Below are 14,582 nucleotides of genomic sequence, written 5' to 3' on the forward strand. Positions count from 1 at the left end.
TGTACATCACTGGTGGCACCTGCTATTCCAGTGACTATTTCCCCGCCGAAGGAGCTTTTCTCCCTTCCTGTCCCAAGGCCAAGGGAGGGACCTGGTCAAGCCTTTCTCTGGTTCTATCTGCAGAGCTGCCTGAGGCCAGAGGCTCCGCTGTCAGCATGTGGACAGATGGAGTCTTTAGGATTGAGATTGTGGTTTCTGTCAATCTTTTCTGCAGCTTCAGAACATTGACAAAAACACAACAATCTTTTTGCAAATCTGCTTAGCAGACGGATGGCCTGAATGGTCAGCCACAGCAAACAGACACAATTAAAAGGGAATGGGTTCTCGGCCCCTCACGGGGTACTTTGTGACCACGTTTGAAAAGCACCTTTTCTTCCTCCTGTTGACAGCCCAGTCTGGGAGCCCCCTGGCGCTAGAGGCAGCGGCAGGACCCCATCGGGCGCTGGTGAGCGCCTGCACCAGCAGGATGAGGCGGGGCCTCAGGTCTGTCCTTTAGAAACCTCAATAAAAAGGGCTCAGTGGGGGCCCCCAACATACAGATCCCAAGCCTCAACAAGTGGGAGGGAAGCCAGCAAGCCTTAAATTGTGTGGACTCAGACAGCCCAGGTCCTCAGACCCCACCCAGCCCACACACATGAATGAGCGGCTGCCATTCACCTGTCCATGCTCCGTGGCTAGATTCTACTCCTATCCCTCTGCGAGCACCGGCTTCAGGGACCAGAGAGCACGGGACAGATGGTGTGCAGAGCCCTGCCCCAGGACTGACCATGTGGTGTGGACAAGAGCCAACTGGTATCCTGTGTGTCCCAGACACCCCTCCAGGCCCACCTGGCCAGCCACACTGCCACGTTCCCCACTCCCCTGCGGCCTCTTACTGCTGGTAGCTCAGTTCCTGGTGGTAGCAGGCCAGGGCTGCCTGCTGGACGGCACTGTCCACTGTCATGAGCTCGTTGTCAAGGGCCCAGGTCAGCTCCAGAAGGTTCACCTTCTCGTCCACACTGAAGTCCAGGCTCTGGAAGCAGCAAGCCTGGTAAGCAGGAGAGGCTGAGGGACTTCCCCAAGCAGACACCTCTCTGTTCCCTCCCTGGTCCAGGGCCTAGCCCAGCATGACTGTCCCAGGCAGCACCCGCCCCTCCTGTCTGCCAAGGTCTCTGCGTCTTGAGGGGTACTCCTCCTCCATCCATTGCAACTCTGGTGGGCTGTCAATGGCCTGGTCCTCCTGCCTCTGCCTCAGGGGTGCATAGGCCCAGGCTAGACAGAATCCCTCTTCCTGGACAAAGTGTCAGACACAGGCAGGGGCAAGTCCCCTGCAGGCCCTTCATGGGGACTGCTGTGAGGCCAGAGCACAAGACCCTTTTCCCTCTGAAATAATCTGTTTTAAGGATGTGAGCCTTGGGATTCCCTGCGATGAGGCCTGCCCTGCAGCTCATGCCACCAGGAAGAGTTTAGAGAGATGGAGAGGGTCCCCACAGCAGCCCTCAGGCTTAGAGCCAAAAAGCTTTCCAGAGCGGACTGTTCTTCCCCTCAGAAGTGTGAAGAATACACCTCACAAACTTCAAAGCACAGAACAGCTGGCATTCTACTGAAACAACAAAAAATAGAGCCACACACACCCTAAGCCCCTCAGCTCAAGGGAGCGGCACCTAACGTTCTGTCGCGTTTGCTTTTTCTGCCTCTGCCTTTTCTGCCTCGGGTATTCCTGGCTCTGCTTTCCACTTGTGGCTACAAACGCCCTGCTCAGGCCAGCGGCAGGCACCATGGCAGGGTGGCTGAAGCAGGTGCCAGGACAAACCCGGCCCAGAGTCTCCCGTGAAGTAGGGGCTGACTTTTCACGCTGCCCACTTCCCAGCAGCTCCTGAGGAGCAATGGCATCTTGGCAGAGGCTGGGGAGCCGCCTGGAAAGCTGTCCCTACACAAGCACACGCTCCCTGCCACATCACTGGATGGCGTAGAGGGACAGAGCCGCCACAGCAGCCTGAGGTCAGAAATGACACTGAGTTGCAAGGCAGAATTTGGCAGCAATCTATTATGAAGTGAGGGAGAAGCCACCCAGGGTGTCTTTGCAGAGCAGCACCAGCAGCTCTAGTGCAAATGGGAAAGAGAATAAGTTCTGAAAGGGCAGAGGCAAGATGCACTCATCAGAGCCAGGTCGCAACAGCAGCCAGGGAACTCCCAGAGCTGTGGAGTCAGGTGTCGGGAATCTTGGAACTGAGAGACCTGTGCTCTCTGCCCTTCCTGCAAGCAATTTTTGGTGATCCTGCCTCCGCCTCTGGCTCTCAGGACAATTGCGAGGCCAGCTGTTTAGGTCTGGCTTTGCCATCTTGGGGGACTCAGTAACAGATGAGGTTGGGCCTATGAGGGTCTTGGTCTGTGGAGTTGGGTGGACTGTTTCAAGGGCTGTCTGGGCTCCTTCCTGTATTGTCTGTCTGTGCCAACAGGACATTTTCTCAGGGAATATGACAGAGCCTCCAAGAGTTACAGGGTGCAACTCCAGGAGTCCAGCCTCAGAGAAATGCCAGCACAGCAGCACGAGGACATCGATGCATATAAATGCTCAGATTTTTCATAGGAAAAGTGAAGGGTTGCATAAATTTGCAAGACAAACGGTATGATACCAATTTTGCAAAAAAAAAAATATATATATAGTCAGAATGTATAAATAATATGCATCTATCATGTGCCAGGGAAAAGTTCTGCAGGACGCCCACCACACCAACAGCTGTCACCCCCTCCAGGGAATGGGGGAGGGGCAGGTAGGCTTTCTTTCTTATTTAATAGGTTTTTGTTCAGTTGACATCCTTTCTAACAATGGAAAGTAATGAAAATAATAAGTCTAGTCCACTGTACCTCGTGAGGCTGTCTTTCCTCACCCATGCTGGGCCCCTGCACACCTCTGCCCCTGCACAGGTGTCACCAAATTGTGCCCAGGGCAGAGCTCCTTCCAAATCTCCAGGGCTGGCCTGCGTCCCTCTGGGAAGCCTGAGCCTGTGAGGAGCTGTGTCCCATGCGAGGACCACATCTTCCCTCCCAGGCAGCCCCAGCAGAACACGGAGGGAAGGGTGCGCCTCCTGACACCCGGCCCATGGCGGGAAGGGCCTGGGGTAAGTGGGTGCCATGGGGCAGAACAGCTCAACCAGCCAGGCAGGGGCTCCAGGAGAGTTCGGGCTCACTCTGAGCTCATCAGTAACTGCAGTGACAGTGGTGCCCAACAGACATCGACATCACAACAGGCAATTTCCTTCCATTCATCTAACCTCCTTGGCCCAACATTCAAGGAAAATGTCTAAGCCACTAAAGGCTACCTTCAAATTGTCTTTTTCACACTATCTTTGTATTTTATTTCTTATCCTTTTAAATTATAATGTCCTATATTTTAGTAGCAAAAATTAAAAGATAGAGGTTTCTACCTGGACTTCCTTGCATGGCATTCTCTGCACAGAGCACAAACCCCTGCTGGGTCCCTGGCTTGGGATGCTCCATCCATCCTCCTCTGCAGCAGATGGGCCCCCCAGGTTCCCTGTCCAGCTCAGGCATCACCCAGTTCCAAACCTGCAAGATCTCCCTGCCATTCTGAATCCCCTCTTGGGTCCACATGGCCAAGACCTGATCAGGAAAAGCGAAGCCAGAACCATCGTCAATGCTGGAGAAGAGGCGCAGGCTGGAGCACAGGGACACGAGGGATGAGGTCGTGGTGGTGTGGCAGCCGCTCTCCTCTGGGACCTGCACGTCAGGAAGACTCCCATAGCGCCCAGCGTCCAAAGCCTCACGCCCGTGCGCTGCTGATGTGCTCTCCATCCTCCCCAGCCTGTGCTCAGAGGGCCTCACAGGAACAGCTCATGAGACCATCCTCAGCTCTCAGAGGACAGGTCAGAGGTGCAGCCCCTTCACATGACCTCTCCAAGGTCACATGGCTGTGCAGGTGAGAAAGCCGGGACATGCAACCAAGGCCCCCGACACCCAGGACTCTGAGGCCTTGCACCCACGTGGCCCAACTGGCCAGCCCCAGTCAGCACACTCATCATCACTTGGAGAGGGACGACAAAGGAGTTTTGATGTTCCACCCTTGAATTCACAGAGGTGGGAGCCTGGCCTCACAGAGGCAGGGGCCCAGAGAGTCCATGCCAGCACCAGGAAAGTCTCAGCTGTGAAAAGAAACCCAAGGCAGGTTGGAAGGGCAGAAATGTGCTGACCCAGGCAGAGGCGCACACACCCCTAGACCCTCAGAATGCAGCATGGGTGGCTCATGGCCAAGTTGACTTGGCGTTCGACAATGAAGGCAAGCCAGTTCAGGAGGCATCTCCCCAGCCCACACTAAGCACGACCTGTGGGACCTCATGTTGATCATTCTCGCCTTACATGGCCACCTGACCCCTTTCCTCAGTGCTGGCTCCTGAGTTTCTTCTTTGTCGTTCTCACTGATGTTAGCCTCACTGCAGCCTCGACCTCCTGGACTCAAGTGATCCTCCTCTCAGCCTCCCAAGTAGCTGGGACCACAGGCATGTGCCACCACACCTAGATAATTTTTAAATCTTTGAGATGGGGTCTCACTATGTTGTCTCACCTTCTCTCAAACTCCTGGGCTCAAGTGATCTGCCTGCCTTGGCCTCCCAGACTGCTGGGACTATAGGCATGAGCCACTGTGCCGGGTCCTCATTGATTTTTTTTCACCAAGTTTCTAAATTATTTAGGTTTTTAAATTAAATTAAATTAAATTAAATTAATTTATTTATTTGAGATGGAGTCTCACTCTGTCTCCCACGCTGGAGTGCAATGATGCGATCTCAGCTCACTGCAACTTCTGCCTCCTGGGTTCAAGCGATTCTCCTGCCTCAGCCTCCTGAGTAGCTAGGACTGCACATGTGCACCACCACACCTGGCTAATTTTTGTATTTTTACTAGAGACAGGGTTTCACCATGTTAACCAGGCTGGTCTCAAACTCCTGACCTCAAATGATCCGCCCGCCTCGGCCTCCCAAAGTGCTGGGATTACAGACGTGAGCCACCATGCCCGGCCCTCATTGACTTTAGAGTCAGAAACCTAGATTCTCAGGCATACCTACCCCCGGTACAGAATAGCACTACAGGTCCTGCAACACCACTCACCAAATTCAGGACCAATTGCAGCAGCAAAGAAGTATCCAGCCCCTCAGCAGCCATGCCCTGGTCTCCTCAAACTGCAGAGAGACCCAGTATTTGTGCAAGAGATAGAGCATGGGTTAAGGGACACTATCAGGACCAATCCTAGACAGACTCACTGGATCCTCTGGCAACTGATATGGCTTAGATCTGTGTTCCCGCTCAAATCTCATATAAAAATGTAATCCCTGATGTTGAAGGTGGGGCCTGGTGGGAAGTGACTGGATCTTGGAGGTGGATTTCTCACAAATGGTTTAGCATCATCCCTCTTGGTACTGTCCTTGTGATAGTGAGTTCTCATGAGACCTGGTTGTTTAAAAGTGTGTGGCACCTCTCCCCTCGCTTTCTTGCTCCTGCTCTGGCCATGTGACCTGCCTGCACCCCTTCACCTTCTACCATGATTGTAAGCTTCCTGAGGCCTCCCCAGAAGCAGCCGAGCAGACACTGGCACCATGCTTCCTGCATAGCCTGCAGAACCGTGAGCTCACTAAACCTCTTTTCTTTATAAATTGCCCAGTCTCAAGTATTCCTTTAGCAATGTGAGAACAGACTAACACAGAAATATTGCCCTTGCTATTCCACAATGGGGAGGATGGGAGGGAGTTTTCTTGCTGGGGCATATCACACCACAGGCTGAGGAGCTGCCACATTCCTCACCTGAGCACTGCCTTCTGTAGCCCCGGGAGGTGGGCACCTGACAGCCCGTTCCTCACCTGAGCACTGCCTTCTGTAGCCCCGGGAGGTTGGCACCTGAGCAGCACGTTCCTCACCTGAGCACTGCCTTCTGTAGCCCCGGGAGGTGGGCACCTGAGCAGCACGTTCCTCACCTAAGCACTGCCTTCTGTAGCCCCGGGAGGTGGACACCCAAACCACCCCCGGCTTACATGTGAGCCTGAGGCTTGGAGAATGTAACTCCCCTAGTGACACACAGCCAGGGAAGAGCAACACTGGACCCACCTCAAATCTATGTGGCTCCAGAATCTACGTCGTGTGGTCTCCCACATACATGCGTGTGTGCATGGCCTATCCAGCTCTTGGACAGCTCGTTGTGTGGTGACACAGGCAGGGAGGGAGTCAGCAGTTTTAGTCACCAGAGAGTGACATCAGTGGTTGCTGGGTTGAGGATTTGACTGTTGCATTTTACCTGGTAATGAGACCAAGGCTTGCTCAGTTTAACTTGAGTGGAAGACTCCAGAAGTAGCGCGGGCTCATGACTGAAGAGGCCAAGCTGGAATTCCTCAAGACTCACTTTGCCATCTCTGTCTTGATCCAGTTTGTTAAACAGGTCTTCAAGTTCCTAAACAAAAGCCCTCATACCTCAGGCCCACCCATAAGAGGTCCACCCAGCTGCCCTCACCAGGGCCTCCCTCCCTCCCTCCCTCCCTCCCTCTGGTTCCAGGTACCCAACAAGGGCCGTTTCCTTGTATTATCCAGCCTTAAAACTGTGTAGACCATGAGGGCTGTATTTTCCCAAGGCACCCCCTCCCTCTATCTTGCAAAACCCACAGGCCTTGGTTTCCATTTCACTGTGAGTGGGTGTCACCTGAACTTCTCAGTTCTACAAATGCTTATTCAGTGTCTGCTGGGGCCTGCGGATGCTGAGCAAGGCCAGGTCCTGCAGTGTGAGGACCAGCAAGGACATAGGGCTGAGAACTCCAGCAAGGCAGACTGGCCTCCCACTCAGGAGGAGAAGGAATATGGCCACTGGGGAATGCAGACAGGCTTGGGGGTCTTGTCTTGGCTGTGCAGTGGAACCTGGTCACACAGAGAAGAGGGAAAGGCATCCAGGCAGAGGAAGGATGTGAATGAAGGAACAGGAAGTGCCTGCTACACCTGAGCGTGGCAGGGAGTTGGTGGGACTGGGCAACTCCATCAGAGATGGGCTTTCAAAGGTGTCTGGAGTTTTTAGCTTTTGGCAGAAACGCCAAGAGCCACCAAAGGATTTTAGATTAGAAAGCGATGCACCTAAATGAGTGGCTGAAGGGTAGAGGGGTTTCCAGACCCAACACTAAACCATGACCATGGCCAGGAACACATGGCTGGGTGGCCTGCTGTGCCCTCACCTCTTTCTCCAGTTCCCGGAGCCCGACGCTCTGGCAGACCACAGCCAGCTCCTGCTCGCTCAGGTGCCCATGGCTGCCCACCCCCAGCTCTTCCCACATGCCCCGGATCTGGCTCTCTGGGGTGTCAAAGGAGGGGCTGCAGCACTTCTCGGGGCTCCCAAAGTCCTCGGTATCCCAGGTCTGCAGCTGTCCTGAAGCAAGGGGGGAGTCACAGTTAGACCCTGATACATACACAGTGGAGCACAACTCAGCCTTAAAAAGAAGGACGTTCTGCCCTTTGCAACAGCATGGATGAATGTGGAAGACATTACACCAGGTGAAATAAGCAGACACAGAAAGACAAACACCATGAGATCTCACCCACATGTGGGATCTAAGGAAAGAGGAACTCATGGGAGCAGGGTGTAGAAGGGTGGTTACAGAGCTGGGTGGGGGGGGAGATGCTGGTGGAGGGGGGTCACTTTCAGTTATAAGATGAGTAATTTCTGGAGCCCCAATGTACAGCACGGTGACTACAGTTAATAAGACCCGACTGCTTCCTCGAAGTTTGCTAAGAGAGTCTATCTCAAGTGTTCTCAGCACACACACATAACTAAGTGAGATGGATGTGTTAACTGGCTGGACTGTGGTCATCATTTCACAATGTACACATGTCTCAGATCATCACTGTACACCTAAAATATATACAATTTTTATTTGTCAATCACACCCCAATAAGGCTGGGGAGAAAAACCAGCAACAGTTAAGTCCTGTGCTCCAGGCTGAAGCATGCGGGGGACGCACAGCAATGCTGGTCAGTGACTCTGAAATCAGATGGACCGATAGATAGAGGGCTGGATGGACGGACCAACAGAGGGATGGATGGACGGGCAGAGGGATGGACAGACCGACAAAGGGGAGCTGCAAAGCACCAAAGGTGGAATTAGGTGGTTGGTACATGGGTTTTTATGACACAGTTGTTTGCACTTCACTCTGTTTACAAATTTTCAAAATAAATGTTGGGGGAAAATATCTGCCTCTAATGGGGAAATTCTCTCTGAAGAGAACCTTCTATGGTCAGCCGTGCGAGCATTTAAAAGAGGCAGAGGGGCTGGGCACACTGGCTCACACCTATAATCCCAGCACTTTGGGAGACCGAGGCGGGTAGATCACGAGGTCAGGAGTTCAAGATCAGCCTGGCCAAGATGGTGAAACCCCGTCTCTACTAAAAATACAAAAATTAGCTGGGTGTGATGGCGGCCACCTGTAATCCCAGCTACTCGGGAGGCTGAGGCAGAGAACTGCTTGAACCCAGGAGGTGGACACTGCAGTGAGCCGAGATTGTACCACTACATTCCAGCCTGGGCTACAGAAAAAGACTCCGTCTCAAAAAAAAAAAAAAAAAAAAAAAAAAAAAAAAGGAGAGGACTCTATTATTTGTATTTACAATAAAAAGACGAGTCTTTTAATAAGTTAAATTTTGAAAACTTTCTAACTTACACAGAGCAAAGAGTAAAGTGAAGCCCAGAGCACCTGCTACTCAGGCTCCACTATGACAGCACCCTGCCACAGGTTTCTTCTCTACCCGCTTTCCTTACGGCTGAAGTATTTAGAAGTACAGATGCTCCCTGACTTACGATGGAGCTACAGCCCAACAACCCCACAATAAGCTGAAAACGTCAAGTCAAAGATGTACTGAATATACCTAACCCACCGACATCGTACCTGGGCCTGGCCTACCTTACACATCTCAGAACACACTAACCGACAGTGAGGCAAAATCCTCTAACACAAAGCCTATTTTAGACTAATATGTTCAATGTCTCATGTAATCTACTGAACACTGTACTGAAAGTGAAGATCAGAACGGTCGCATGGACACTGAAGGACGGCTTCTACTGAATGCATATTGGCCTCACACCATCACAAAGTTGAAAAATCGTTAAGTCAAAACACCATGAGTCAGGATCCATCTCGGTTATTTGAAATCACAGATCTCATGTTACTTCTCCCCCACATATTTGATCCATATCTCTAGAAAAAATATATATATTCTTACATCACCACAATGCCACTATCACACCTAACAAAATCAACAGGATTTTCCCAAGCGTCTCGAAAATATATTCTTACAGTTGATTTGTTTGAACCAGCATCCAAACTCCTCAGGGTGCCCTTGGCTGTTATTCCTCTCACATCTTTCAGTCACAAGCACCTCTCCCAAATCCCCACAGCCCATGCCTTTTTAAAGAAATCAGACTCACTGTTCTGTGGAATGTTCCACATCCGGATCTATCTGCCTGCTTCCCCGTGTTGTCGTCTAACAAGCTCCTCCATCCTTAACATTTCCTGAAAACCTGAGTTAGCATCAAAGTCTAGTTTGGCTGCAGGCTCAAGTTCATTTGTTTGTTTGGCATAAATGCTTTGTAGGTGGCACTGTGTCCTCCGTGCCTCACTCAGGAGGCACTGGTGTGTTTAGGATTCAGCAGTGGGCTCGGGTGGTGGAAGGCCACTTTTCCTAACCTTTGTCTTCAGTCGCTTGTCTTCTTGATGTGTTTGAAGCTGTGGAAACAGCTTGAGAATGAGGACAGACACTGGGTGTCCAAGAGAAAGTGTCTGTGGTGAGCCAGCTGTCCAGCCAGACGTGTTCCTATGGTGACCTATGTGTCCAGCCAGACAGGTTCCTCCATGCCTCGTCCACACCACCTAGCCGAGAGCGGACATGTCTGCTTCCACCCAACACAGACTTTAGTGTTGCAGTTCTGCTTCAGCAGTCTGGATCTTTCAGGTAGATGAGCCATGTGGGCATGAATGACTGATAATCCCGCTGGTAATAGGAAAGCCACCATCCCCCAAAGGAAGGCAGACTGTGTGCTCACAAATGACACTCTGGGTTGGGTTGAGGAAAACAAGAGGAAAGGGACGGGTAAGAAAAGGCCACCTCCGAGGTCCCTTCCAGCCTAAGGTGCCTGAAATCTCCAAGGAAAAAATGTGAAAGCAATCCTCATACTGGGTTATTTCTCAGGCTGGCAGAAGAGGTCGGGCAAGTCCTCTGAGCTTGACACGAGTGTGTGCGCACTACCGTCTGTCAGCTCTGATCCTGCACAAAGCTTTCTGTAAACTGCTGGGAGGAACCCCAACCTGCTCTCCAGGCTGAGCACTGAAATCACTGGGTGAAAAACAGCCTCCCCCTGCGAGCCCTTCCCTTCGCTGCCCTAGATCTAGACATCAAGTCAAGGATGGAAGACACGGCGGCTTGGCTGACTTTTCTCAGCACATAGGAGTCTGCCTGCTTTGTCCAGCACCACAGCTAGAAGCTCAGGTCAGTTCCCCTGACATTTACTGAGATAAAAGTTGAACAAAGGCCGGGCGCGGTGGCTCACGCCTGTAATCTCTGCACTTTGGGAGGCTGAGGCGGGCGGATCACAAGGTCAGGAGATCAAGACCATCCTGGCTAACACGGTGAAACCGTCTTTACTAAAAATACAAAAAATTAGTCGGGCATGATGGCGGGCGCCTGTAGTCCCAGCTACTCGGGAGGCTGAGGCAGGAGAATGGTGTGAACGCAGGAGGCGGAGCTTGCAGTGAGCCGAGATCACACCACTGCACTCCAGCCTGGGCAACAGAGTGAGACTCCGCCTCAAAAAAAAAAAAAAAAAAGTTGAACAAAAAATGGCCCAGGCATTCAAGGACCATGGTCCAAGGGGTGCTAACTGTTTACTTTGGCAGAAATCCCAGGGCAATGCCCTCTATCGAAGCTATGTTTCTGCACAGTCAGCCTATGTGACCGCCTGTGTGGGGAGGCCTCATTAGGGCATCCACTGACTCACATGGAAAAGCCTGGAAAGACAGTGAAACTGCTCACAGGACTAAGGAACACAGACCAGTGCTACTCCCTGCCCTGCATGGTCAGCGGCCTGCCTGGCCTGCAGCCCAGCCCAGGTCAAAGAGAATGGCAGGGCACCCTGTCTGGGGTTGGGGGTTCCTGGGGTACAGGGCACTGACTGGGAGCCACTGACCCTGCCCACGCCTCACCGGTGGGATCCAGTGCCGCCTGCAACCTGATGACTTCCTGGGATGGCCTCGTGCCTCCTGCAAGGGGACACACCCAATGCTGCCACCCTGATCCTTCTGCAACAGGGGGAGACGGGGGGTGCTGGCAGCCTGAAGAGGGCTCTCAGCGTTCAGCCGGGCTCCAGCCTCTCCTCCCCAGTCACCTGCATCCCTGCAACCTGAAATACTAGCTCCTCTCATCACTGCCTCCTCAAATGCCATGGCAGCCACCTGCACTCCCATATACCTGCACCTTACATGCCTGGCTGCTAAGGATCCTGCAGTTTGCTCCCTACACATTCATCAATGCCTCCAGCCTTCCTGTTTCCTGAAGCACATGACACCCCTGTTCTAACTTCTCCCCTCTTTGCCTTCCTTCTTGCTTTCAGCCTGCCCATGTGAGGCAGTTTGGAAATGCGGCTTCCAATTTCTTTGGCACTCTTCGCTTCAGGTCTGTGTCCCTTCTCCTTGAATCTGGTAGCCTTGTGACAGCTTTGATTGATAGAATGTGGTGGAAGGGATGCTTTGTGACTTTGAGGCTGGCCTGAACTCAGTGAGGAAATCCCAGCCCTGTTTTTGGGACAACGTGTCCTTAGGGCCCTGAGCCACCAGGTGAGGCAGTTGACTACCCAGAGCCACCATGCTGTAAGGAAGCCCAGCCACGCTGAGGCCCGCTGCAACCCCTCCGAGGCTGTCCTCAGCTGAGCTCCTCCAGCCCAGACGCATCAGTGACGCTTCATATGATTTCAGAACCAGCCTTCAAGTGTCCCAACAGAGGCCCTAGATGCAATGGAGTCCATCCTAAGTCTCTCAACTTCTCCAATCCTTCCTTGAGCACTGCAGCCCTGCTCCTCGGAGAAGCCTGCAGCAGCGATGTAAAAGCTTGTGCTGTGATCGTAAGGGCCTGGTGTGAACCTCAGCTCTTGTTCCCAAGCTCAGCAAGACGTCACCCCTGAGCCCCAAGCTGCTCTGAGAGGAGGGATGCTCGGATTATGCCAAGCCTGCTGCAAGGGTTAGCCAGGTTGCCGGCTTCACACCTGGGTAGTTCCTCAGAGCTCAGCGTCTGGCCACCACGCTGATCCTCTCACACCCACCTCTCTGTGGGGCCCCTTTCTTCACTCCTGCGGGCATCAGGTAAGTCAGCAGTCACTTCTACGGAGTCTTCTGTTTTTGCATTGTTTGCATAGGTGTTGGTCTTTTCTATCCAAAATACTCTGGGATTCACAATTAATATTTTTGTTCGCTTTTTAATGTCAAGGAAGTATTATAGGCAAGCACAAGATAATTAAAATTAAAAAGAAGTCCTCCTCTCCCAGAGCCTTTGTTCCTCTCCCCAGGGGGATCCACTGGGACGTTTTTTTGTCTAGCTTTCTGTCCCCACAACACATGTAATGCATGTCACTCCAGAAACGTGGTGAGGGAGCTGAAGTCTCGATCATGCCCCTGCATGTAGCTTCTCTTCCCAAAATGCCAGATCTTGCAGAGGGCACCACGGCAGCACGGATGGTGAGCCTTCCCTGCACGCTGCACAGCACTGTGAGGCTGCACCCTGTGATTTGCTTCTGTGTCCCAACTGCTGGCCTTCTGCTACGTAAGGCTCTAAGCTCCAGGACCAGGTATTACACTCCATTTGTGGGACAGATGAAACCCTGGTAGGTGCTAAGAATGCCCCTGCACAGCAGGGGAGAGGCTGTACCTAGCCCAGTGTGCCAGAAAGGAGGTGTAGGGGCAGTCTGAGGTGACGGGGCCAAGCAAGGCCCTCCTGCCTGAAACCACAGGGCCATACCTGCCAGCTAGGGTCACATCGGTACTTGCAGACCATAAAGTGTGACGAACCACACTGCTCCCTCGGCCGCGGGTCTCTGCCCCAGGGTCTGACCTTGGGAGGATGAGGACCGAGTGACGGCCTCACTGCTGAGATGATGACATTCTGACCACTCCCAGAGAAGGAGGAATCCAGCGGGACACAACCCACCCCACGCATTTCCCAGGATATTAAACTTGTGGTGTGTACTGCCCAGTGACCCGGCTCTTCAGCTTTCAAAGCTCTGGGCAAAGGCAGAGAGCACCAAATGCGAGGCTGAGGCTTTACCTTGTGCTTCGAATAGTTCATTCTGAGCTTCTTTAGTGCTCTCGGCCTCTTCATCTGACTTGAGACTCTGCAGAAAGATGCAGAGAGAAGGCTGTGAGTTCCAGGGGGTGCTGCTGGGGACGGAGCACCGGGAGCAAATAGAGCAGGATGTTTGGGGAAGTGGCAGATGGCTGAGTATGGAGTCGATCCCTCAGAGGAAAAGCCCACCTCCACTTTGGGGCTGCCCTGCATGCCAGCTAGCAGCCCCAGGTGAGCCCCGCCTAGCAGCAGCAAGGGGCTGGGCCAGGGAGACAGGGGACACATGCTCGGGCTCCTCAACATAAACCCATTCGTCAACAGTTGACCCTGCAAATACAATCAAACACTTGTGTCCCAGCAGCAGAGAAGCCTGTCCGCCTCTGCATGGTGATGATGGTGATGGCTTCAGACCCAGCACGTGAAAGAAGCCAGCCCTGCAGCCACAGTCAATCATTCAGTCTCGGGACACACTCTCCATACGAGGCTTGCAACACGCCTCTCTGCACCTCTCCCTCATCAACCACATCAGTTCAGCAAACAGCCGCAAGGTGAGAGAGCAGGTTTCTGTATCCCTTCAAGGGCTCGGGATAGCACAGCACCTGGTAATCACCTCACACCCCAGCAGCCTTTGCAAACCTGCACCCAAGACAAGAGCCGGGGCCATCAAGAAACGTGCGACTTAAGTAAAAACCTCGTGCTGCAGTGACTGCGTCAGCCAACCAGAGTCAAAGTCTGCTTTTGTCCGGGTGTTGTGTGTCCCCACAACTGACTGTGGAATGGATGCCTGGTGACCAAGACTCCGTATGCTTCAAAGCTGGCACTGGCTCTGACTGGGGACAATCTGTGAGTTGGTGATAAATACTCAACCCCATTTTTTGAGTTCAACTGCACTGACAACCCTAAAGGCGGCTTTCCCTGTGTTCAGGTTTTGGGAATCAAAGATGATTTAAGAAGCAGAATGGCACCAATGAAGATCCACCACAAGGAGTAGATTCACTCTCTCTCCATCCCTGAGGTCCAAATTTTTAAAACAGAACGAAAAAGGAATATTCTGGATTTACCTAGATGTCACATGCCCCTGAGAAAAGAGACTCTAAGATTTAAATATATTTGGTTGTTTTTCCTCTTTGCCTCCACAAATGGTGAAGACAAATGGTAACAAGTCCACTGGGGCCCCGACCTAAGGAGGAGGTGCTCCTGATGGAGGCCCACCTGGCAGAAGCTGACGGTACAGAGAGCAG

At 52.5% G+C, this 14,582-nt stretch overlaps 1 protein-coding gene across 1 annotated transcript in view; it reads right to left on the reverse strand.

The window, feature by feature from the left end:
* NINL (ninein like) overlaps positions 1–14,582 on the reverse strand; it is an 82,177-nt gene that overhangs the window by 42,251 nt on the left and 25,344 nt on the right. Inside the window, exons 5-9 of the mRNA XM_025400150.1 lie at positions 13,324–13,390; positions 7,200–7,390; positions 6,281–6,433; positions 3,550–3,720; positions 876–1,012 (exon numbers count right to left, since the gene is read on the reverse strand). Of these exons, the coding sequence (XP_025255935.1) occupies positions 876–1,012; positions 3,550–3,720; positions 6,281–6,433; positions 7,200–7,390; positions 13,324–13,390 (719 nt within the window). The remainder of the gene's footprint in view (positions 1–875; positions 1,013–3,549; positions 3,721–6,280; positions 6,434–7,199; positions 7,391–13,323; positions 13,391–14,582) is intronic.

Source organism: Theropithecus gelada, chromosome 10 (genome assembly GCF_003255815.1).
Source record: "Theropithecus gelada isolate Dixy chromosome 10, Tgel_1.0, whole genome shotgun sequence".
Lineage (NCBI taxonomy): Eukaryota > Metazoa > Chordata > Mammalia > Primates > Cercopithecidae > Theropithecus > Theropithecus gelada.